The 23,227-nt window shown below is 44.4% G+C and overlaps 2 protein-coding genes across 2 annotated transcripts in view; both read left to right on the top strand.

Moving 5' to 3' along the window:
* The window catches only part of pcsk6 (proprotein convertase subtilisin/kexin type 6), a gene marked incomplete at its 5' end in the record, with an annotated part of 408,343 nt that overhangs the window by 63,025 nt on the left and 322,091 nt on the right, over positions 1-23,227 (top strand). The window contains 1 exon segment of the mRNA XM_084308170.1: positions 934-1,022. Within this exon segment, the coding sequence (XP_084164296.1) occupies positions 934-1,022 (89 nt within the window).
* LOC311248872 (ubiquitin carboxyl-terminal hydrolase 11-like) lies at positions 10,486-12,885 on the top strand (the record flags this gene model as incomplete). Its single annotated transcript, XM_084338101.1, has 1 exon — positions 10,486-12,885. One exon carries the CDS (start codon positions 10,486-10,488, stop codon positions 12,883-12,885), a length of 2,400 nt encoding a protein of 799 aa, XP_084194227.1.

Raw genomic sequence — 23,227 nt, 5'->3', positions numbered from 1 at the left:
AGTAAGAATGTAAGGGAAATGTTTTTTTTAGAGCTGGGCCGTTAACGGCGTTAACGTGCTGCGTTAACGCTATACTAGTATCGCGCGATAATATAATTAACGCATTAATCTAAAAAAACTTTTTTTTTTTTTTTACCTTTATTTACCCAGGGTAGGTTCGCTGAGCACAGATGCTCTTTTTCAGGAACGCCCTGCTTCACATTTACACAGTTCCATTCACACCTGGGAGCTGCCCAGTACAACCACAGTTGACACCATTGGCCACTGAGCAACTCCACTGGAGCAGTTGATTCAAGCCATGTCACATAGTTCAAGTTTGAAATGATTCTTTCTGTTTTGCTCCTGAGAGTGCTAGACACTGTACTGTACTGGTAATATTATTTATTTGTGTTAACTTCTGATAAAACAACTTATTAAACACAAGTACATCTTATTGAACATTATTTTGATATTTCATTACCAATTATCATAGCAAAACAGCTTTTTCAAACAGTCTGTAATGCATTTTGGAAACGGGAGATGGGCTCATGGTGTAATGGGCCACCTGGCCTGAGAAACATAAGGAGGAAAGAAAAAGTAAGGACTTACTTCTGGTCATTATTTGGGTAGAACACACATATTTTGAATGCCTTCGGCAGGTTTATTTTTATTTTTTGGGCCATTTTAATCTAGATTAATCTAGATTAAATCCAGGATTGCAGATAGATTAATCTAGATTAAAACACTTAATCTATGCCCACCTCTAGTTTTTTTTACACAACAGTAGTTTAGCCTGGAGGTTTGGATTCAATTTTAGATGTAATTCTTTATCCCTCTTAGGTGTAATCTCTCTCTCTCTCTCTCTCTCTCTCTCTCTCTCTCTCTCTCTCTCTCCTCTCTCTCTCTCTCTCTCCTCTCTCTCTCTCTCTCTCTCTCTCTCTCTCTCTTCTGCAGACATGGGACTCGGTGTGCAGGTGAAGTTGCAGCTGTGGCCAACAACTCCCATTGCATCGTGGGAATTGCTTACAACGCACGCATCGGAGGTGGGGCTCTTTGTGTGTGTGTCTCTCTCTCTCTCTCTCTCTCTCTCCCCTCTCTCTCTCTCTCTCTCTCTCTCTCTCTCTCTCTCTCTCTCTCTCTCTCTCTCTCTCTCTCTCTCTCTCTCTCTCTCTCTCCCTCTCTCTCTCTCTCTCTCTCTCTCTCTCTCTCTCTCTCTCTCTCTCTCTCTCTCTCCCTCGTTCTCTCTCTCTCTCTCGTCTCTCTCTCTCTCTCGTCTGTTCTCTCCGTGCCCCTGCAGCACAGACACGGAACTCTGTGTTATTCTGCATGTGTGCCCGTGATGATCAAACGTGACTTGTGTTGTTTTCTGGGCATTGGACTTTATGTGGCTCTGTTGAGCGCTGAGCTGGCGCCCAGTGGGTGGAGCGGAGCGGAGCGCACATTCATGCGTTCACAAGGCCTTAAGCCCCGCCGGCCTCTGTCATGTCAAATGGCGAGCGTTTTTAATGAAAAGGCGGAATCTCAGACCTCCCCTCTTTCCCCTCTCTCTATCCCTCTCTCCCTCCCTCTATCCCTCTCTCCCTCCATCTGGGTTTTTGTCTTCCCTGCAGCTGGCTAAACCTGAGGCATTTCTCTCTCTCTCTCTCTGTCTCTCTCTCTCTCCGTCTCTCCGTCTCTCTTCTCTTCTCTTCTCTTCTCTTCTCTTCTCTTCTCTTCTCTTCTCTTCTCTTCTCTTCTCTTCTCTTCTCTTCTCTTCTCTTCTCTCTCACTAACCTCCCTCTCATCATTTCTCTTTCTTCCTTTCTTTGCCTGCCTGCCCCCCCCCCCCCTTTCACCCCTTTCTCTCCCGTCTTACTCTCTCCCGTCTTACTCTCTCTCTTTGTCTGTCTGTCTGTCTGTCTGTCTGTCTGTCTGTCTGTCTGTCTGTCTGTCTGTCTGTCTGTCTGTCTGTCTGTCTGTCTGTCTGTCTGTCTGTCTGTCTGTCTGTCTCTCTCTCTCTCCCTCTCTCTCTCTCTCTCTCCCTCTCTCTCTCTCTCTCTCTCTCTCTCTCTCATCTCTCTCTCTCTCTCTCTCTCTCTCTCTCTCTCTCGCTCTCTCTCTCTCTCTCTCTCTCTCTCTCTCTCTCTCTCTCTCTCTCTCTCTCTCTCTCTCTCTCTCTCTCTCTCTCTCTCTCACTCCCTCTCTCTAGCAAGCATTATCTGCGGTGTTGTGTTTGCTCAGATAACCCGTTTCTTCATTGGATTGGTTTATAGATAAGATAACTCACACACAAACAGTTATTATTAGAGATGTCCGAAATTGGCATTAAATATGTAATATCGAAAATGATCGGTATCGTTTAAAAAAAGAAAATCCTTTATTTACACCAGGCAAGCAAGTAAGGACAAATTCGTACTTTCTTTATTGTCAAAAGTATGCATAATGTTGTGTTAATTCCATGACAAGAGATATGTAATGTTAATTACCTGAAATGATTAAGTTTTTTTGGGGGGGTTCAAGTTCAAGTTTCAAGTTTCTTTAATAGTTGTCATACAGAAGTACAGAATACTTTTATACAAAATGCTTCTTACTGTTACGCTCCAGAGACTGTGCTAGACAAGATAAGTATGAAATAAATAGTATAGCATGTAAAATAGAAGTAAAAAAAGAGGTCACAGTGTTCAGTATAGACATATGTACAATGTTCGATGCAGAATAGAAGTAACTGAGTTACCATACAATATACTATGCAATGTACTAATATGCAATACTATATAGTGCAAAGCAGAAATGGGATGAGGTACAATTTAGGTACAATTTACAGTAAGGTGTACGAGTTGTAGTGCAAATCCTTTACCAATAAATATAAAGTGTAAAGTGTGTTTAGGTGATCTAAAGTGTGGAGAGTGGGTGCTGTAGTGTGTTGTTTGTTTAAGTGAGTGTGTGCGTGTGGGTGTGTGTGCTGTGTGCATTTGATGGTTGTTGCATAGTGTTTATTGTTCGTTGAGCAGCCTGATGGCCTGGGGATAGAAGCTCCTTCTGAGTCTTTCTGTGCTCGCCTTGAGACTCCGGTATCGCTTGCCTGACAATACATGGGGCATGAGACATATATGCAGGGGTGTAAAGTACTTGAGTAATTGTACTTCGTTACAATACTTAAGTACTGTTTTGGGGGATTTGTACTTTACTCGAGTATTGTTAGGTTTGTATACTTGTACTTTTACTCAATTACATTTCAGAGGAAAGAAAACATACTTTTGACTCCTTACATAAAAAATGCAGACCTACTGTACAAAGTACAAATCTCGCAGGTCCAACCATTTTAATTCGTAAATTTGTTTCTCTGGCCGAACTAACGTTAACGTTATTAATCCTGCGGCCGCACTTTATTTAAAAACAGCCAAATCCCCATCGATGGCAAATTAACCCACCCATACCCATTGGTCCTTGTGCAAGACTAGAAAGCGGGGATCTAGCTATCAGAAGAATAGACAGTCAGAAAAAAAAGTTTTTACTTTTACTTTTAGTACTTAAGTACATTTAAAAGTAGAAACCTTTTTATTTTTACTCAAGTGTGTTTTTAGCCAGAAACTCTGACTTTTACTTGAGTACGATTTTGAGACGGTACCCATACTTTCACTTAAGTATAATTTCTGGGTACTTTTTACACCCCTGCATATATGACACAATATGTGAAACATGATTAATATATTACACAATATGAGCCCTTGAGACAAAGAACCATATACGTTTTGAAAGATAGTGTATTTGCAGTTTGAGTAGCACGCTGTAGTGTACAGTAAGAGCTGTACTATCCGCAAGACTTTGACTTTCACACTCCATTCTCAGTTCATTAGCACTCTGTGCCATCTTCGCTGTGCCGGCATAAACCTGTGGCGTAACATCCGTCTCCATTGACTCCTGTTATGCCGACGCATCGCCTCACGTCATAATGATCTCCGGTACAGAGCAGGGTCGAGATGGAGATGGGTAACTGACAGTACGGTGGCACGGTGGCGTAGTGGTAACACTGTCGCCTCACAGCAAGAAGGTCCAGGGTTCGATTCCCGCTTGGGGACCAGGGCCCTCATTCATCAACGTGTCTTACGCACAGATTTGTGCTTACCCTGTGCGTACGATCATTTCTAAGCAAAGAGTGGGATTCATCAATTTCAACTTGAACTTGACTCCGTGCTTACGTGTACGCACAGGTCAGAGCACACTTAGCTGACGCCCAGTGGTAGAATATCGTTACTACGCACAAGCGCTCCTCAGTACATGCATTCGTTCCAACGTGGAAATAAAGACACTGGCCGTGTTCTGTATGACCCCCCGTAATTCATTATAGTTCATTGTGAAATAGCGATATTAGTGTAATTATTGTCAAACCCTAAATAGCATGTGTGGAATAGGTCTTTCTCTCCGAATGAATGCAGGTTTATATATATAGCGTTATGGGGTGCACTGACTGCGCTTGCAGGAACTGTTTTCAGAGATAGCATCAGATAGGGATGAATGAGGGGCAGTCTAATTGCAGAGAGAACATAATATTAACTAGAGTACACTACCCGAGACACCTCCTTCATTTGTACCGCAATTTGGGACCCAAATTGGAGCTACGAGCTTAAAAGCTTTTCCGTGCTTATTTGATCAAGGTCCAGCTGCAGAGCCGGAGAGACAGACAGCAGAGAGACAGACAGACAGACAGATAGACACTGTTCCACAGTGTGTGTGTGTGACCACTAGTCTCCTAGTAGAGACCCCCCCCTCTGGACCCCCTCCCAGTAGAGACCCCCCCCCCCCCTCTGGACCACCTCCTAGTAGAGACAAGTTTTCTGAAATTTATGTTTATATATGCAAATGAGGCACTTCCCCATTAAATATGTGGACATTTATGGATGCAATAAGGCAAAATGAAGTAAAATGAACAACTAAATGTGTGTTATTGACGTTTTATTGTCACTAGTTTCATAGAAGACATGTTTAGGAAGCAAAATATAACAGAATCACAAAATCAACAAAAAAGGTATATTTGCCTATTCACCTGCAGTGTCTCGCCTTAATCCTCATATTCGTCTTCTTCCTAGAGAAGTCTCTACTAGGAGGTGGTCCAGAGGGGGGGGGGGGGGGGCTGAGTCTCTACTATTAGACTAGTAGTCACACACACACGCACGCACACACACACACACACACACACACACACACACACACACACACACACACACACACACACACACACACACACACACACACACACACTGTGGAACAGTGTCTGTCTGTCTGTCTGTCTCTCTGCTGTCTGTCTCTCTGCTGTCTCTCTCAAAATAGTATAAGTGCTATCTTGGCCCTGAGAGTTGCTCTCCGGCTCTGCAGCTGGACCCTCTCAAATCAGCACGAAAAAAGCTATAAGCTTATAAAACGATTTAATATGCTAAACTTCGTTTTAAATTCCTTAATTCACTTTTGTTTATTTCATAAAGATTTTCCCGACATAATGATACCTGCCCCGACCAGATCCGTGACTCTGTTGCGATACAGATGCATTATCTACTCAGAAAGCTTATAAAACAATTTAATATGCTAAACTTTGTTTTTAAATTCTTTAATTCACTTTTGTTTATTTCATAAGGATTTTCCCGACATAATGATACCTGCCCCGACCAGATCCGTGACTCTGTTGCGATACACATGAATTATCTACTCAGAATAGTATTATAAAGTGGCTATCTTTTATGCTGTAGAATTGTAGATCACTGCTGGTATGTGTGCAGAACCTTTATTTCAGCGGGGACTGTAGTATTTATTTGACGTTACTGTACAATATATGTGTATTAAAAGACGGAGCTGTCTTTTATTGTATTATAATAATTATTAATATTAAAAATAGATTAAGAAAGGCATTCTTATTCCAGCATGCATTAATGACACTAACGGGCAACGGCAAAACAGTGGTTAATGGTCTTTATTAGTGTTTGCGGTGTCCAGGCAGCAATGGTCTTTTAGGAAGTTAATATCCGACAGTGTACAACACCCTCGGTTTAGTCCATTCTTCCACATTTCATGGGGGTGTCCATTACCGTATATGGTTAATCGGGGCGGTTTTGGTACGCAAATACGTGAAAGTGTGCACGAGCCTCGGCGCAGGGCCAAGGTGAGATTCATCATGACAGGTGTGCGTAGAACCTGCGTACGCACGGTTGATGAATCCCGATTTTCCTGTGCGTACACTGATTCTACATTCTGTGCTTACGTGTGGAAATAGAACATATTCTACGCACACGTTGATGAATGAGGGCCCAGGTTTTTACGCGATGCCAGTTACCCAGGTGGGGTATCTCCCGGGCCTTTCTGTGTGGAGTTTGCATGTTCCCCCCCTCTGTGCTCGCAAGGGTTCCCCCCCGATAAGAGAAACCCAATGGAAAAACATGCACAACAACAGATCGCTAACGCTGTCGCGTCCGTGACGAAGACGGGCAGGAGCACTTGGATGATCCCCGGGCGCGGCTCACGTCACAGCCCTCGTCTGCTCCCGGCGGCCCATGGGGGCGGAAGGGTGACGGGATGGGTTAAGCGCAGAGTAGTATTGCATCGGCGATCCTAAAGAGACAATGCATCCGTGTGTGTTCCGGTGTGTGCAGTGGCGTCATTTCAGTAAAAGCCAAGGTATGGCGAGGACGGAGGGCGGGGGTTTCCCCTCCTTGGTGGATTTTTTTTGGTCAAATCAGTTGTGAAATAGTCACTTTTGGTGAGTTGTTTCTATACAATTCACTTATATGACATTTAGGTATGACACACAGGACTACACAAGCATTTTTTGTATAAAAATGTGTCAACAGACTAAAGCAGGGAACCACAATATTTTGCATACAAATTATGCAGAATGTAATATCATAACTGTCTATTATTCTTCTTGCAATTGAGCCAATTTTCCTTAGGTACGGTTTTGAGGTGTGTGTTCAACAGAATGTAGTATCAAAAACACATGGAAGGTGACTACGTCAAGATGAGCAGTCATATCACAAAGCTCAATCCAGTACTGCAAGATGGAATCCTCAGAGTAGGTGGAAGACTTGACAAATCGGCGATGCCTGAAGAGGCTAAACATCCAGCCATCCTACCTACCTAAGGATCTCCATGTAACGGAGCTTATACTCCGAGACATCCACCAGAATGTGGGTCACAGTGGTCGTAACCACGTATTGTCCAAGCTGCGACTCAAGTTTTGGATCCCTGGAGCTCACGCGGCCAATACGAAGAGTCCTCTCCAAGATGGAGAACACTCTACGACAGAGGGGAATCCAATGGATTTTCAACCCCCCTACCGGTTCTCACCATGGCGGAGTCTGTGAGCGGATGATCAGGTCGGTCTGGAAGATTCTCAGCACCACCTTAACGCTCCAGACTCTGGATGAAGAAGGCCTACACACCGTCTTGTGTGAGGCAGAAGCCATCATTAACAGTCGACCGATAACCAAGGCTTCTAGTGATCCGGACGACCTGGAAGCGCTTACCCCCAACCACCTCTTGCTCCTCCAGTCGAAGCCTGCCCTGCCCTGCCTCCAGGCCTCTTCGTGAAAGAAGAGCTCTACTCCCGCAGGAGATGGAAACAAGTCCAGTATATGGCAGACATATTCTGGAAACGATGGCCACAGGAATATCTACCTCAGCTCCAAGAGAGACAGAAGTGGACACGTGTGTCACGCAACTTCGCCGAGGGAGACGTCGTCCTGATCATCGACGACTCTGCACCCCGCAACTCCTGGCTCCTGGCCAGGGTCATCGAGGCGGTTCCTGACCAGCACGGGCTCGTGTGCCGGGGTCCGTGTCAAGACGAAGACAACCACTTTAGAGAGACCTATCACTAAGGTCTGTCTTCTCCAAGAAGATGCATGAGGCGGTGGTAAAGACCGTCCTCCTACGGTGTGCCATGTACTAGTGACCTCTGTCACCAGGTATTGGTTATCCAGCAGCAGAGACACTTACAGATGCAGCACTGAAAAATCAAACCTCTGCTGCTCCTCTGCTGCTGCTCCACCACTCCACGGGCCAAACAGATTTTGTGACTCCTATTGTTCTGGACCGGGCCAGATTTCACACCTCCACTGCCTCCCACTGGGGAGACTTTTTCATCTTAAATTTGTATTTGTCCCAAACGCCCCAGCTCCATCCGATTCCTTAGCTTCTTTCACTGTTTACTTATCATGCATTGCAACACTAATATATGGGCAGTACCCCAAGTCAGACTGCCCATATACAAATTATTTGGGGGTCTGAGGGCAGTAGCCCCCGACCCCCTCCCTGGGGGAGCACTTAAGTTAAGTACCCTCCCTTTCTGCACTTTGGGAGCCAGCCACCAGCCCCCGAAATATAACACCTGAGTGCTAGTTCTAAAGTGGCAGAGGAGCAGCAGAACAGCAGCAGAAGGGATCAGAATTTTCAGTGCTGCATCTGTATCAGTTCAAATAGTGTTTGGTTTACCTCCTTGTTTTTTTGTTGTTAGTAATTGTCTCTAGATTAGAAGTAAGTAAGTAAGTAAGTAAGTAAGTAAGTAAGTAAGTAAGTAAGTAAGTAAGTAAGTAAGTAAGTAAGTAAGTAAGTAAGTAAGTAAGTAAGTAAGTAAGTAAGTAAGTAAAGTTTATTTATATAGCACTTTTCACAGAGACAACTCACAAAGTACTTTACATACAGCAGAAATTAAATAAAATAAAATAAAAAGCAAGAACCATTCAAGAGATAAGAGACAGAACAAAACGCAATGCATCACAGAGAAACAAAACAAAACAAAAGACATATTTTATACCTGGAGGAGAAGCTCAAACATTACACAAAGGCCTGTTTAAACAGTAATGTTTTTAGCTGATTTTTTTAAATGTCAACAGACGCTACAGCTCTTAGGCCACGAGGAAGGGCATTCCAGAGTCTAGGCGCTACAGTTTGAGGGGCCGGTCTAGGAGCCAAAGCTATATATTTAGGTTATTGTATTATATGAATGTTTATATGTTTATTTTTATAACCTTACGTTGAAAACGGCATTAGGAATATTGATTGGATTTAGATAAAGTCATTGGACCGTCTTATTTGTCATAATAGAACATTCTAGAACATTTGTGACGTCACAGTATGATGTCATGACCGAACGTTGTGGAACATTTGTGATGTCACCGTATGATGTCATAACCGAACATTCTAGAACATTTGTGTATCTATATATAGTCCACAATTCAATGTAGTTGATGACGGGGTCCAGTAGAAGGAGAAAAAGACGGTGAAGAAGGAGAAGAAGGAGAAGAAGAAGAGCCCATAAAAAGAATTGCGGAGGGCAGTAATACGCCACGATGCGTCTACACTGCCGGAAATTCAAATAAGAAGAAGAAGAAGAACAGGCAGAGTGTATCTTGAAACAGGACTGAACAGAACTGAACAGACTAAACAACATAGACTGAAGCCTGCATTTCTCAACCAAGGTGCCAAGCCTACCGTTTTGCTGTGGAAAGAGCCGGCAAGTTGATTTACGGCTTTCCAGTGTGGAGGAATTTTCATGTGTCGAGTCGGCAGGGATTTTGGAGACTGGGAAAATACAGTAGGAAGCAGAGCTCGAGATCTTCGTGAAGAAGAAGCTGCATGAGGCGGTGGTAAAGACCACCCTCCTACGGTGTGCCACGTACTAGTGACCTCTGGCACCAGGTATTGGTAATCCCGCAGCAGAGACACTTCTCAGTTGAAATAGTGTTTGGTTTGGCTCCTTGGGTTTTTAGTAGTTGGTAATTGTTTCTAGATTGGAAGGACAATTAGGGGCCGGTGTAAGAGCCAAAGCTATATATATTTCGGTTATTGTATTATATGAATGTTTAATATTGATTGGATTTAGATAAAGTCATTGAACCGTCGTATTTGTGAGCATTCTGGAACCTAGAACCTTCTAGAACGTTTGTGATGATGTCATAATAGACTTCTGGAACATAAAACAGTCCGGAACGTGTGGGGTGAGGTCATAGTAGAACATGCTAGAACGTAAAACATTCTGGACTTACCGTATGACATCATGATAGAAGGATCTGAAACATTCGTGAGGTCACTGGATGAGGTCATAAACCGAACATTCTAGAACCTTTGGGTTTCTATATAATCGGGCGTTCCCTCAGAAAGAGACTTTTGCATCTTCGACCAGACTGGATAGGACCGAACAGAGGACTGAATCCAGAAGCCCACCAGCGGATTTGCGGTTTCCACCTTGCGTAGGAGTCCCGGCCCCGCCGGCCCGCACAATGAATATTTAGGAAAATAGCTTTAGGACCACTTCTGTAAAGAAAGACTTAGCTGTGGAAGAGAAATACACCATTTGTTTTACACCGGAGCGGCTGTGGACATTATTTTTTCTTTATCAACGAACGTTGGCTCGCGCTCCGTTCCAACGAAGTTAGTCCTGTTATCTGAACGGGACTTTTTTTAACAAGACTGAACAGATCAACTGTTAAACAACATAGATTGAAACCATTTCTCAAACAACCGTTTAGAAAGATATTGATCATGGAGATGAGGAACGCTGACGGCACCTGGCCCAGTTCCAGACCTCAGATCATGGGGAACTCGGCGGAGGAGCAGGACCCGTACCGCGGCGTGCCGGGTGTCTGTGGTCTGACCAACCTGGGGAATACCTGCTTCATGAACTCAGCTCTACAGTGTCTCAGTAACACCCCTCCCCTGACAGAGTATTTCCTGCGTAACTTGTACCTGAAGGAGTTGAACGTCACCAACCCTCTGGGTGTGAAGGGAGAGATAGCAGAGACGTACGCTGATGTTATTAAACAGATGTGGTCTGGAAGACACTATTCTGTGATGCCGCGTATCTTCAAGACCAAGGTGGGACACTTGGCCTCTCAGTTCCCGGGTTACGAGCAGCATGACTGCCAGGTGCTGCTCTCTTTCCTGCTGCACGGACTGCAGGAAGACCTCAACAGAGTCAAGAACAAAGAGTACATAGAACAACGGGACGCAGACGGACGTCCCGACCAGGAAGTGGCGGAGGAGGCATGGCGGAACCATCGTCGCCGTAACGACTCGGTGATCGTCGACACATTCCACGGCCTCTTTAAGTCCACGCTGGTCTGCCCAGAGTGCCACAAGGGCTCTGTGACCTTCGACCCCTTCTCTTACCTGAGTGTTCCGCTCCCCGTCAGTAAGGACAGAGTCGTGGAGGTTTTCTTTATCTCTCTGGACCCAAACGCCATGCCTTTACAGTATCGTGTGGTGGTCCCTAAAGCAGGCAAGGTATCTGACCTCTGCTCTGCCCTCTCAGTGATGACCAACGTACCAGCCGGCCAGATGGTGGTAGCAGACGTGTACAACCATCTGTTCCATAAGATCTACCACGTTGACGAGGCCCTCAGCTGTATTCTGGACAGAGATGACATCTTTGTCTATGAGTTGAGTGGAGGTTGTGTGGAGGAGGATGGAGAGGAGGTGGTGTTGGCTCTCTACCTGCGGGAGCGTTCTCACCACAGGGACCATGGCTCTGGGAGCAGTTCCTATGTGACCTCCCTGTTCGGACACCCTCTGCTGATGGCTGTACCTCGCAGCAGCCTGTGTAACACAGAGGCTCTGTATGCCATATTCCTACAGAGACTGGCACGCTACGTACGACCCCCTGACCCCTCGGATGAGGTGGAGGAAGAGGAGGAGGAGGAGGAGGAAGAGGAGCTGTATAAGACTCAGCCCAACAGTGTTAGTGACGATGAGGGGGAAGAGGATGGGGAGAGAGCAGGCCCCTCCCACAGAGACAACTGCTGTGGTGACGGACAGGCTGACAGCCAACCAGATGGCTCTGCTATAACCAAGCCCCACCCTGATCCCACCCAAACTCAGCCCTCACTGGAGCACGCCGAGCAGGAGGCCAATAACGTGACGAGGATGGAAGACAGCCCTTCCTCCTCTGCCATCTGCACCACTAGCGCCACCGCTAGCACCAGCACGGACACCATTGCCAACACTAGCAGTAACTCCACCGCTGCAGCTAACGATGTCAACACGAGCGGGAACGCTACCGCTATTTCTAGCGCAGTACCATTCATAGACCTAAAGGGGGCAGAGTGGCAGCCTTGCGAAAATGACGAGGAGGAGGAGGAGAAGAAGGAAGAGGCCTGTTCTCCTGGCCCGCTAGCCAACGAGCAGCCGGCTAAGAGGAAGGTGTGCAGCGGTAAAAGGAAGAGGTGTCTCTTCTCCATCCAGGCGGTGAACTCCAACGGAACCACAGAGCGAGGGACGGGTGAAGGAGGGAGCGCCTTCAGCTCTCAGCCGTACGTGGCCATAGACTGGGACCCTGACATGAAGAAGAGGTTCTACAACGAGGATGAAGCTGACAAATGCGTGAAATATTCCAGCATGGAGGTTCCTCAGCAACACGCCACGGTTCAGCTGCAGGAGTGTATCCAGCTGTTTACTACTGTAAAGACCCTGGAGGAGGAGAACCCATGGTATTGTCCTCTGTGTAAGAAACCTCAGCTGGCCACTAAGAAGCTGGATCTGTGGTCTCTGCCAGAGGTCCTCATCATCCATCTCAAGAGGTTCTCCTCCAGAGAGAAGCTTGACGGCATCGTCGACTTCCCACTGAGGGACCTCGACTTCTCTGAGTGTCTGCTGGGGAAGAGCCCGACCGACAGGGAGCCTCCGAGCCGATACGACCTCATTGCTGTGTCCAATCACTACGGAGGACTTAGAGATGGACATTATACCAGCTGTGCACGGAACAAGGACGACGGCCATTGGTATTACTTTGATGACAGCAAGGTGACGTATGCCAGAGAGGAACAGATCATGACCAACGCTGCCTATATCTTGTTTTATCATCGACAAGACAAAATCCGACAGCCGACTCTGCCCGCCCCCTCCTCCGCAAGCTCGGCCTCTTCAGCAGTGGCGTCATTTCAGTAAAAGGGGAGTAAAGTAAAACCGGGGAGTGTTGGACGTAACGCGATGATGTCAGGGAGGTTGCGACCCTCTCTGCGCCGCCCCCTATCTCCCTGTCTCCGGCTGTCTCGGAGCGATGACCGGAGTGTTGAATGTCCCGTGATTAAGACGGGGAGGACGCGACCCTCTTTTCGCCGTCCCTGTGCCTCAAATAGATTCGCTATCAGCTCTATCTTTAATCTTTCAACATGTTCAGTTGCTATCGCTATCAGCTTTATCTTTAATCTTTCAAAATGTTCAGTTGCTATTGCATGCACTCATCTGTGTTTCACTACACACTTGAGTGCATGCTTACCAACTGTTAGTCTGCAACACTACTATCACCGACATCTAAGAAGGGAGATCCCCCCTTGAATGGCCCTTCTAAGGTTTCTCTCCTCCACACTGCCTGTGGAGCATTTTTCCCTATTGTTAGGTTTTAGTGAGTTTTTCCTTACCTTCGTGTGGGGTATGTCTGGGAGTGTTGCATTCTTTCATTTATTTGCATTTATTTTAAATTTGTTGGACCTTATGGTGTTCTTGTTCTGTTCTTGACTTATTGTTATGTTTCTTCTTGACTTCTTTAAAGAAGACATGTACGGCCCATGGGGTCATTAACGTGTGTTGTTGTTGGGCCTTACAAATACATTTGATTTGATTTGATTTGGTGGATTTTTTTGGTCAAATCAGTTGTGAAATAGTCACGTTTGGTGAGTTGTTTCTATACAATTCACTTATATGACATTTAGGTATGACACAGGACTACACAAGCATTTTTAGTATAGAAATGTGTCAACAGACTAAAGCAGGGAACCACAATATTTTGCATACAAATTATGCAGAATGTAATATCATAACTGTCTATTATTTTTCTTGCAATTGAGCCAATTTTCCTTAGGTACGGTTTTGAGGTGTGTGTTCAACAGAATGTAGTATCAAAAACACATTCACAAAAAGTATGGGTTACTGAATGCTGAACTGCACTGTTATAATCACTAAGCCAGACCTTACCTGTGTCCCTGTATCACTTGTCTCTGCTGCCCTTTGATTAAAAAACTTCTGTATGTCCATTTTCTTTTTTTTGTGTGGCATATTTCAGTTAGTCACAGTAAAAGTCACCTAGTAAAAGTGAGATAATTGACAATATCAAAACATGCTAGGGCTGTACCGAATAGTTTGAAGCTTCCTTCATAATGTTGACATTCGAATTCTAAATCAACATAAAAAAATTGTAATTATAAAAAAAATAAACAAATATATATATTTTTTAAGAAAAATTTGCCAAGGTATGGCGAGTGCCATACCTTGCCATACCAAAACGACGCCCCTGGGTGTGTGTGTGTTAAAACTAACCGCTGTGTGCCACTAAAACATCGAGTGTCGTCGCATGCCGAATAAAGACCTCTGCAACAGGTCCTGCATTATTATTATAACATACAGTATCAAAGAATATTCTGGAATGCTCAGCATTCCATTGATGGGGGGGGGGGGGGGGGGGGGGGGCAGAACTAAGAGCGCAGTATGAAATGCAGTTAGCAAATCATTAATTTCAGATCAGGTGGAGGAGAAACTTATGCGGTGCATCTTTTGAAAATCCTTAGAGGGTAGTAAACATTTTAAATTTAGGCATAAATATGCAACAGACTCAAGAGACCAAGAAAAGAACAAGATGACAGAAAAGTACTACACCTTGACAGACAGTCAACATGAGTGTTCATTTGTAGCCCTGATTAGGGTTTGGTACCGTTCACATTTGAACCGATATATCGGTACCTGTACCGGTTCCTGAATTCGGTATTAGTATCAACATTATCTGGCCCAGGGCTCCAGACTAACTTTTGACATTGGTTGCACCAGTGCGCCTAACTTTTTCATTTAGGTGCACCAGCACATCATTTAGGTGCAAATAAATATGATCAAACTCCTCTGAACTCGTCTGGTCTTACAGTAATATACAGTACACAGTAATATATATATATTTGTGGAAAAGGCTCCCTCTTGTCTACTATATTACACTCTATACTAAACATGTAAAGGTACCGAAATGTGGTACTGATTGATCTAGTGTGAATCGGTAACGCAGGTAAAAAACAGTGGCTCAGGAGGTAGAGCAGAAGGTTCCCGGTTCAATTCCCGGTTCTCCTGGGAGAAGCCACTTAACCCCTAACTGCTCCCAATGAGCAGGTCGGCACCTTGCATGGTCGCCTCCACCGTCTGTGTGTGAATGAGTGAAATGTGAGGAATGAAATTGTAAAGCGCTTTGGATAAAAGAAGCATTATATAAATGCACCATTTATTCTTAAAAGTACAGAGTTCGGTACCCAACCCCAGCCCTGATTCTCTCTATTGTTCTTTATTATTTTATTCACTTCTGCCACTTCCTCACGATGCAGTCAGAAGGAACCATTAGCCGCGGTGGATTTCAGACGGTCTTCCTATAGAGCTGTGTTGTGGTTTTATATTTCATCTACATGTACTGTATCTCGGTCAGTCACACGGGGTGCAGTGAGAGAAAGCTTCCCTTACGATCAGTGAAAGGATCTCCACGCAGCGCCTGCACCCACGTGGGCTTCTGTCTGTACAGCGGCTTATTCTTTTCCCTCTCGTCTGTGAAATTAATAAGCTCCCGGCTTCATTGTATGAGTAAAAAAGCATGTGCAAGGCAGCGCATCATGCACAACGCGCGACGGGTCCCGAGGCTAGTCACCGCGCACGATGGGTCCCAAGGCTAGTCACCGCGCCCGACGGGTCCCAAGGCTAGTCACCGCGCACGACGGGTCCCAAGGCTAGTCACCGTGCCCGACGGGTCCCAAGGCTAGTCACCGTGCCCGACGGGTCCCAAGGCTAGTCACCGCGCACGACGGGTCCCAAGGCTAGTCACCGCGCACGACGGGTCCCAAGGCTAGTCACCGCGCACGATGGGTCCCAAGGCTAGTCACCGCGCACAACGGGTCCCAAGGCTAGTCACCGCGCACGACGGGTCCCAAGCCTAGTCACCGCGCACGATGGGTCCCAAGGCTAGTCACCGCGCACAACGGGTCCCAAGGCTAGTCACCGCGCACGACGGGTCCCAAGGCTAGTCACCGCGCACGACGGGTCCCAAGGCTAGTCACCGCGCACAACGGGTCCCAAGGCTAGTCACCGCGCACAACGGGTCCCAAGGCTAGTCACCACACGACGGGTCTCAAGGCTTGTACCACACGACGGGTCCCAAGGCTAGTCCCCGTGGGTAGGGTCCCAAGGCTTGTACCACAGTTCCCCTGAAACAGAACACAGATGAAATGTTCAAAGAAATTACACAAATATTACGAATACTAATATTAAAAAATGTCCTTATAGTGCATTTGTGTCTCTTTGTTTCAATGTCCATTGATGGGCTCACTGTCCTTATTTTGTTTCAATAAGGTACATTAGTATTAGTACATTAGTTTCATTTTCCTCTTAAGTCATTCCACCACACTCTTTAAACTAAATAAACAGTACTAGCCGTGTATCTTTGCATCTTTTCAGCATTTGTAGATTTGGTGCCATGGTTACTAAATCAACTAGAAGTAGTCGTTTAAAACTGCTCTTATTACAAAACATTAAACATGTCATAGAGGGAATGTTAATTAACAAAAAATATCAATGTGATTCAAACTCACAAAATTTAGGATTTACACCTTAAACGTTAACTAAGTGCATTTCTGCTATGAACTTCTTATGAAATCGTATTTAATCTCATAACAGTCCTGCAAATCTAGCATTAAAATGCCTGTCGATTGCATACCCAAAGTAAATTGAAAGCTATTCTTGAACCATTTATAGCACATGCATGAGTCTGGATGTTTTTTTTATTAATGAATTAATGAATTAATTAATTTGTTTTACTTCTGTCTGAATTATTTTGCAAACAGATGCCTCTTACAGGTTCCAGCTGAGAGGTATGAGCTGGAAAACACAATGGGCCCATAGCCTGAAGTCTTATCTCGTACAGGTCCAAAGTTGATAACAATACCACGGAAAATGTGTGTTTGACACATGTTTTTCTAATGGTATGTATAGGTATGTTTATCCAAAATGGCCATTTGCACCAATGAAGTAATGCGCGTCAGCAGATGTCGAACTAGTCTCTATATATCCTGGGAAACATCGCTCAAGTGTGGTATCGTCGTTTCCAGAATTTCATTGGCTACAAAAATGGTCAATCATTTTCACCGTCACAGCTGATTGGTCCGGTCACCGGGAGGCAAAACCGGAGGTGGTAACTTTTTCGAAACTGACGCTCGTTGGCTCTTTGAAATTGGAAGCACGTAATAGGTCAAGTAGGGTGTCAATCGAACGTCGGCCATCTTAGCTTTCAACCGATGTATTGGTTCAGAGACACTAAAACAGCAGGACGCCGTCAAACGAGGGCAAATGTGCTGCGACGTGCGGACGTTAAATTAAGCATCCTATCAACAGAAATAACCCTATTCAACATATCTGTCACGTATAACAATCGCCATTTCCTAAGAATGCCGCAGTATGCAGCCCTATACACTCTCACACTTTTTAAACTCGATACTGAACAATAAAATCCTTAAAGCTCATCTCACTCGTGCTACATTCATAATTGGTTGGTCTGGTGACAAAACAAATACTGGTTTTCTTACAACGTTCCCTGGGTGTTCACAATGCTTCCTGTCTGGAGGTAAAATGGCAATCCCAAGACTCCAGCGTTCCACTTCCTCATTCCACACACTCTGCGCTCCCCCTCTGTGTCACTAAGTTCACAGTCCTCTGGAAACTCCAGCTGACTTAAAAAAAAATAATGTTGTTCCCACTACCCAGCGTACACATGCAGACTCATTACCACACAGTTATCAATGTTCCACCCCAGGTGAAAATCCGCATAAAATGTATACCTAGGTAAATGGAATATTGCTCCACTTCTACAAGGGATATTTGCATATTCTTGGTATCTAGGTACATTTTTTTTTTTTTTTTTTTTTTATTATTGCAAAACAGAAATTATTAAAAGTCAGTACTCAACACACAATGCATAATGAAACTAACAGTCAAGGTGGCTAAATTACATGCAAGTACAGAAACAGAAGACAAAAAAAAAGTCTATAATAATATTTTACCGTATACAGTGTATATCCAACGAAATTAACAATTATACAAATGCCTTATACAGGATATACCCCTAATACCTATTTTCTAAAACCCTACACACATATGCTCCAGCTCGAACCCCCCCCTCCCGGACCCCTCCTTGGATAGTACCTCCATTATCCCTCACTCCTAACCAGACACTACCATTATAAGCTAGCTTTTATTCTCTCTACCACTTCTAACCACATTGACATTTTGGATTCGTTGAGACCCAGAATTCTTGCTGTAGATATTTCTTGATAAATCACATCGAGATATGTAAGAGACCAAACTTTCCGGCAAATTTTTTCCGGTTGAAACCAGCGTGATGCGATCAGTTTTTTAGCTACTGTGATACCCGATAAAACCAATCTCTTTAGCTGTGGATTTACTGCAAACTCAAAAACATCATTCAAAAGCAATACAGAGGGGTGTACTGGTATATTCCAAGATACAAGTTTTGATAATTGATGGGTCACATCTTTCCAGAATGCCTTAACTGGTGGGCAGTCCCAATACATGTGCATAAATGTCCCTTCGTCTCCATTTGTACATTGGGTGCATTTTGAGTCTTGTTTCAGGCCCATTCTGTTCAGTCTTATAGGAGTCAAGTATGTCCTGTGAATATAGTTAAGATTGATTTGTTGATGGTCCGGGTTCCTTGATGTAAGACGGACATTTGCCCATGCTTCTTGCCAATCAAAGTCACTTTCCAGGTCTGGTATATCCCTCCTCCAGACAGTGTCTAGTTGGAGGGTTTCATACGAGGACGTTAGTAATTGATAATAAAAACCTGATACAAAACCTCTCAATGTTTCTCTTTCATAGAAGAATTTGTGGTATCTGTGGTGTTCACCTGGTATGTCTAATGGAACACTGTGAGACCTCAAACATAGGCGTAACTGTATGTAAAAAAGCCATGTGGACTCGGTGAGGTTAAACTTTGTGCATATTTCTCCATAACTACAAAAGCCCTGGTTATTAAAAATATCCCCTAATGAGTGTATGCCTTGCTCTTCCCATATAGGGAATCTTATAGGACGTTTTTCCATTAAGAGTGCATTGTTATTGAATATGGGAGTGTGATTATGCCATTTTTGAGGGTTAGGATATTTCTTTTGTGTTTCCCGCCATGTTCGGATTGCATGGGTAATTATGGGGCCAAATTTCCGCTCACAGTGCTTGATTGGAAGTTTAGTGTGTGCTATGTCCTTCAGTCTCTGTGGGGCTACTATGTTTTCTTCCAATTCTCTCCAGGATACCAAAGCCTGGGGATCAAACCATATTGTCAATGGTCTTAATGTGTAAGCCTTAAAATATTGGAAAAAATCTGGAACTGCCATGCCACCGTCTGCTTTATTTCTCTGTGCGGTGGATCTTTTTATGCGATGTGGTTTGTTATTCCAAATAAATTTGTATGTGGAGGAGTGTAATCTTTTCCAGTAGCCCTCTGGAGGGGGTAACGGTAGCATTGAGCTGATGAAGTTGATTCTTGGTAGTACATCCATCTTAACTATTGATACCCTTGCCTGTACTGAGTTTTTAAGTTTTGCCCACCTGTCCAGGTCGTCTTTGATTTTGTTCTGTATTTTTGTGTAATTGTGCTTCACCGTTTGTCTTATGGTGGGAAATATTTCCACACCCAAGCATCTAAAATGTTTTACCATGGGTATCGCACCTGGGAGGGTTGTGTCTTTTTTTGCATGGGTGTTAAGTGGAAGGAAAGCCGACTTCGGCCAATTTATTTTAAATCCCGATAAATCACCAAAGTTCTCTATCAGCTTGAGTAGATGAGGCAATGTGGTGTTGGGGCTTTGCATGAACAATATTACGTCATCCGCATATAAACTAATTTTATGTTGTGTGCCCTTGATTACGATTGGTTCTATGGATTGGGATTATCTTATATATTGTGCTAAAGGTTCTAATGATAGATCGAATAGTCCGGGACTAAGAGGGCAACCCTGTCTGGCTGAGCGTGATACCGGAAAGATTTTGGAGATGAATGTACCTGTTGTAATCATGGCCGATGGGTCTTTGTATAATACTTTAATCATATCAATGAATCCTTTTCCTAACCCCATCCTTTCTAATACTGCCCATAGAAACGACCATTCCAGCCTGTCAAAGGCTTTCATAGCATCCAGGGACAGCATCGCCTTAGGTATGGTGTCTTCTTTGTCTGCATCTACAGTAGTACGTGCAGTATTCGTCTTATGTTATCATTGATCAGGCGACCTCTTATGAAGCCAGTTTGGTCCGGATGAACTAAAGACGTCATATGCTTTTGTAATCTGATGGCTAATACCTTAGAGTACAGTTTGACATCGGTTCCGAGGAGGCTTAAGGGTCTGTAACTACCGCACTCGGTGGGGTCTTTGTCTTTTTTGAGAAGGACTGAAATGAGTGCAATATTGTCGTGTTTATGGAAGCTTCCCTCCTTGACTGAGTATAAGATCATATTTAGTAATAAGGGTCCAATTATGTCCCAACAAGAAAGGTACATTTCCGATGGGATACCGTCTCTTCCAGGAGCCTTACCATTTTTCATTTCGGATATGGCCTTCTTGAGTTCCTCTAGTGTGATCGGTGCTTCTAACTGTATCTAGGTACATCTATGGACCTCAGTGAATGTATTCACAGTGTCAGAAATATTGTGTCTATTACTAGGCTTGCTTAAAAAACCGCAAGACGACTTTTGCGGTTTCTGTTCAGACTCTCTCCGTCTAAACGTAGCCTAAATCTCTATATATGTCCATACCTACTAATATCAGTTAAACCACTGGCTAGACGGGTTTATTACCATTGTATATTAATACTTGTACCACTGTATATAATAATACTGTACATACTGTACATTAGCTTAGCCTATTTACTCCATAGCTTTGTCATATATTCTCCATTGACATGTTATACTGTATACAGCAATGCACTTTACTGCTTCCTTGCACTCTGGTTAGATGCCATCTTAATTTGGTTGCACTCTAAACTCGTACAATGTCAATAATGTGCAAAGGACAAATAAAGTAATTCCATTATTCAATGTCTACGGAGCAGCTGTGGGATTTTGTCCCTTGATGACATCGCGGAGCCTTTGTTCTCTGCTATTCAGCTGGAGGACCATTCATGTTCACAAATATTGATTGAACTGTCTGAGACAATGGGAATTATATATGTGAATTCTGTTTTAAGTGGATTTTCCCATGCAAACCGCGTCTTTGCTTTCCCTTCATCTACTCCGGGCGCGCTGCATCGCCCGGGCCCTGTGTTGATTAAAGAGATAGAAATCCTTTTTAAGAAAAGTATCTGATTGGCCACATACTGGTAGGCCGTTCGGTTCATCCAGAATGCCCTTCTAGTTCTATGTCTATGGGATAAGATAAGATGATCCTTTATTGATCCCCTTGGGGAAATTCGGGTGTCAAAGCAGCATGGGGGGGGGGGGGGTACAGGGTGGGGGATGCATAGCTTCACAGTCCTATACAGTCCAGTATCTATATACACTATAGATACACTTAAAGTATAGATACAAATGCAATATAGTAATATAAAAAGTACAAACACAAGATAGTCCAGTGATGGGAGAGTCCAGTGATATGAGTCTCTAGTGAAAAATACAAGATAGTCAGTACGGTGATATGAGTCTCTAGTTCTCAAGTCCCGAGTTGTGACAGTGATAGTTCTGGCAGCAGAGCCGGCCGCCCGAGCCCTTTGTCGTAGAGCCTGATGGCTGCCGGTATAAAGGACCGGCCCAGGCGGTTTGTGGTGTGTCGGGGGGGGGGATGAGTCTTAGGCTGAACGTGCTCTTCATTCTAGCTAGCTCCTCGTACACAGTAAACTTCGCAGAGTAAATTTTACTCAAACTGAGAACCTTTTACTCAAACTGAGTAAAATGTACTCGGCTTGAGTAAAATGTACTCTGCGAAATTTACTGTGTAGAGGGGGTGAGAGGGGTTCTCCAGGATGGCGTCTAGCTTTTTCCTCATCCTCCTCTCAGCCACCACCTCTAGGTTATCCAGCTCACCACCCACTACGGAGCTAGCCTTCTTCACCAGCTTGTTCAGCTTGCTGGAGTCCCTCGAGCTGATGTTGCCCCCCCAGCACACCACAGCAAAAAAGAGGACGCTGGCTACAACCGACTGGTGGAAAGATAGCAGCAGTCGGTTGCACACGTAGAACGACCTGGGTCTCCTCAGGAAGAACAGCCTACTCTGTCCCTTCCTGTAGAGGGCCTCAGTGTTGTCCGACCAGTCGAGTTTTTTGTTCAGGTGAACTCCAAGGAACTTGTAGGACTCCACCATCTCTACCTCCTCCCCTCCGAGGATTATGGGAGAAGGGGGACCCTTCCTGCCTCTCCGGTAGTCCACCACCAGCTCCTTGGTCTTGCTGACGTTGAGCTGGTTACTGTCCGACCACCCTACGAAGCTCTCCACCAGATGGAGTTACTCCAGACATTGGGCCAAACTCCGGATTAAATATATCTTAATAACAAATGTTCATATAGTAAACAAGGACACGTTGCAGCTGCAAGGGGAAGCTGCCGTTTGTGTTGTGTAATGTGGCCATGGATGAACGTTAGACCCTTAGTCAATATAGGCATCGGATTAAACCGTCCGTCTAAGCAGAGGCATTACCTACCGTCTCCAGGGATTCCAGTACAGGACGTCTGATCAAGCCTCAGATTAAAGGGTTCGTCTTTAGCCCCAGTGAGAATTAATGAACCCAATCACGTTTCTAAAGAAATGAGCTTGACAGTGAGGAGATTTGACTAGCTGCTAACTACCTCTGTTCCAAAGCCTTTCCCCTCTGACGCCTAACTCCTTGACCCTGAGTCAGATAGAATCTAAGATGACGTTGGTTCTTCTCTTAAACGAGTGTCAGTCGGTGGGGTTGCTAGAGATTCATTCGGTGATAAGTATACTTTTATTATCTACTAGGAAATGTTGTAATATTGTTACAATACATTTCTTTTGACTATTAATTGAGGAAGAGAGCTCTAAAAGTCATAGTTAAGGAAGGACAAACCCCATAAAATAGAAAAGTCCCTTTAAGGAAATAACTGATGTGGTTCTTGTATAGTATAGTTTAGAACAGGGGTCAGCAACCTTTTTGACATGGAGTGCCTGTTTGAAATATAGTTGTAACTAGTGTGCCTCAACAATATTCCATGCATCGTAATATCTTTTTAATTATAATTTTTACATTATTA

The sequence above is a fragment of the Notolepis coatsorum genome (genome assembly GCF_963971535.1).
Source record: "Notolepis coatsorum genome assembly, chromosome: 2".
NCBI classification, from domain to species: domain Eukaryota; kingdom Metazoa; phylum Chordata; class Actinopteri; order Aulopiformes; family Paralepididae; genus Notolepis; species Notolepis coatsorum.
Note: the sequence above shows the minus strand (reverse complement) of the source record. Positions and strands in the feature narration are given on the sequence as shown.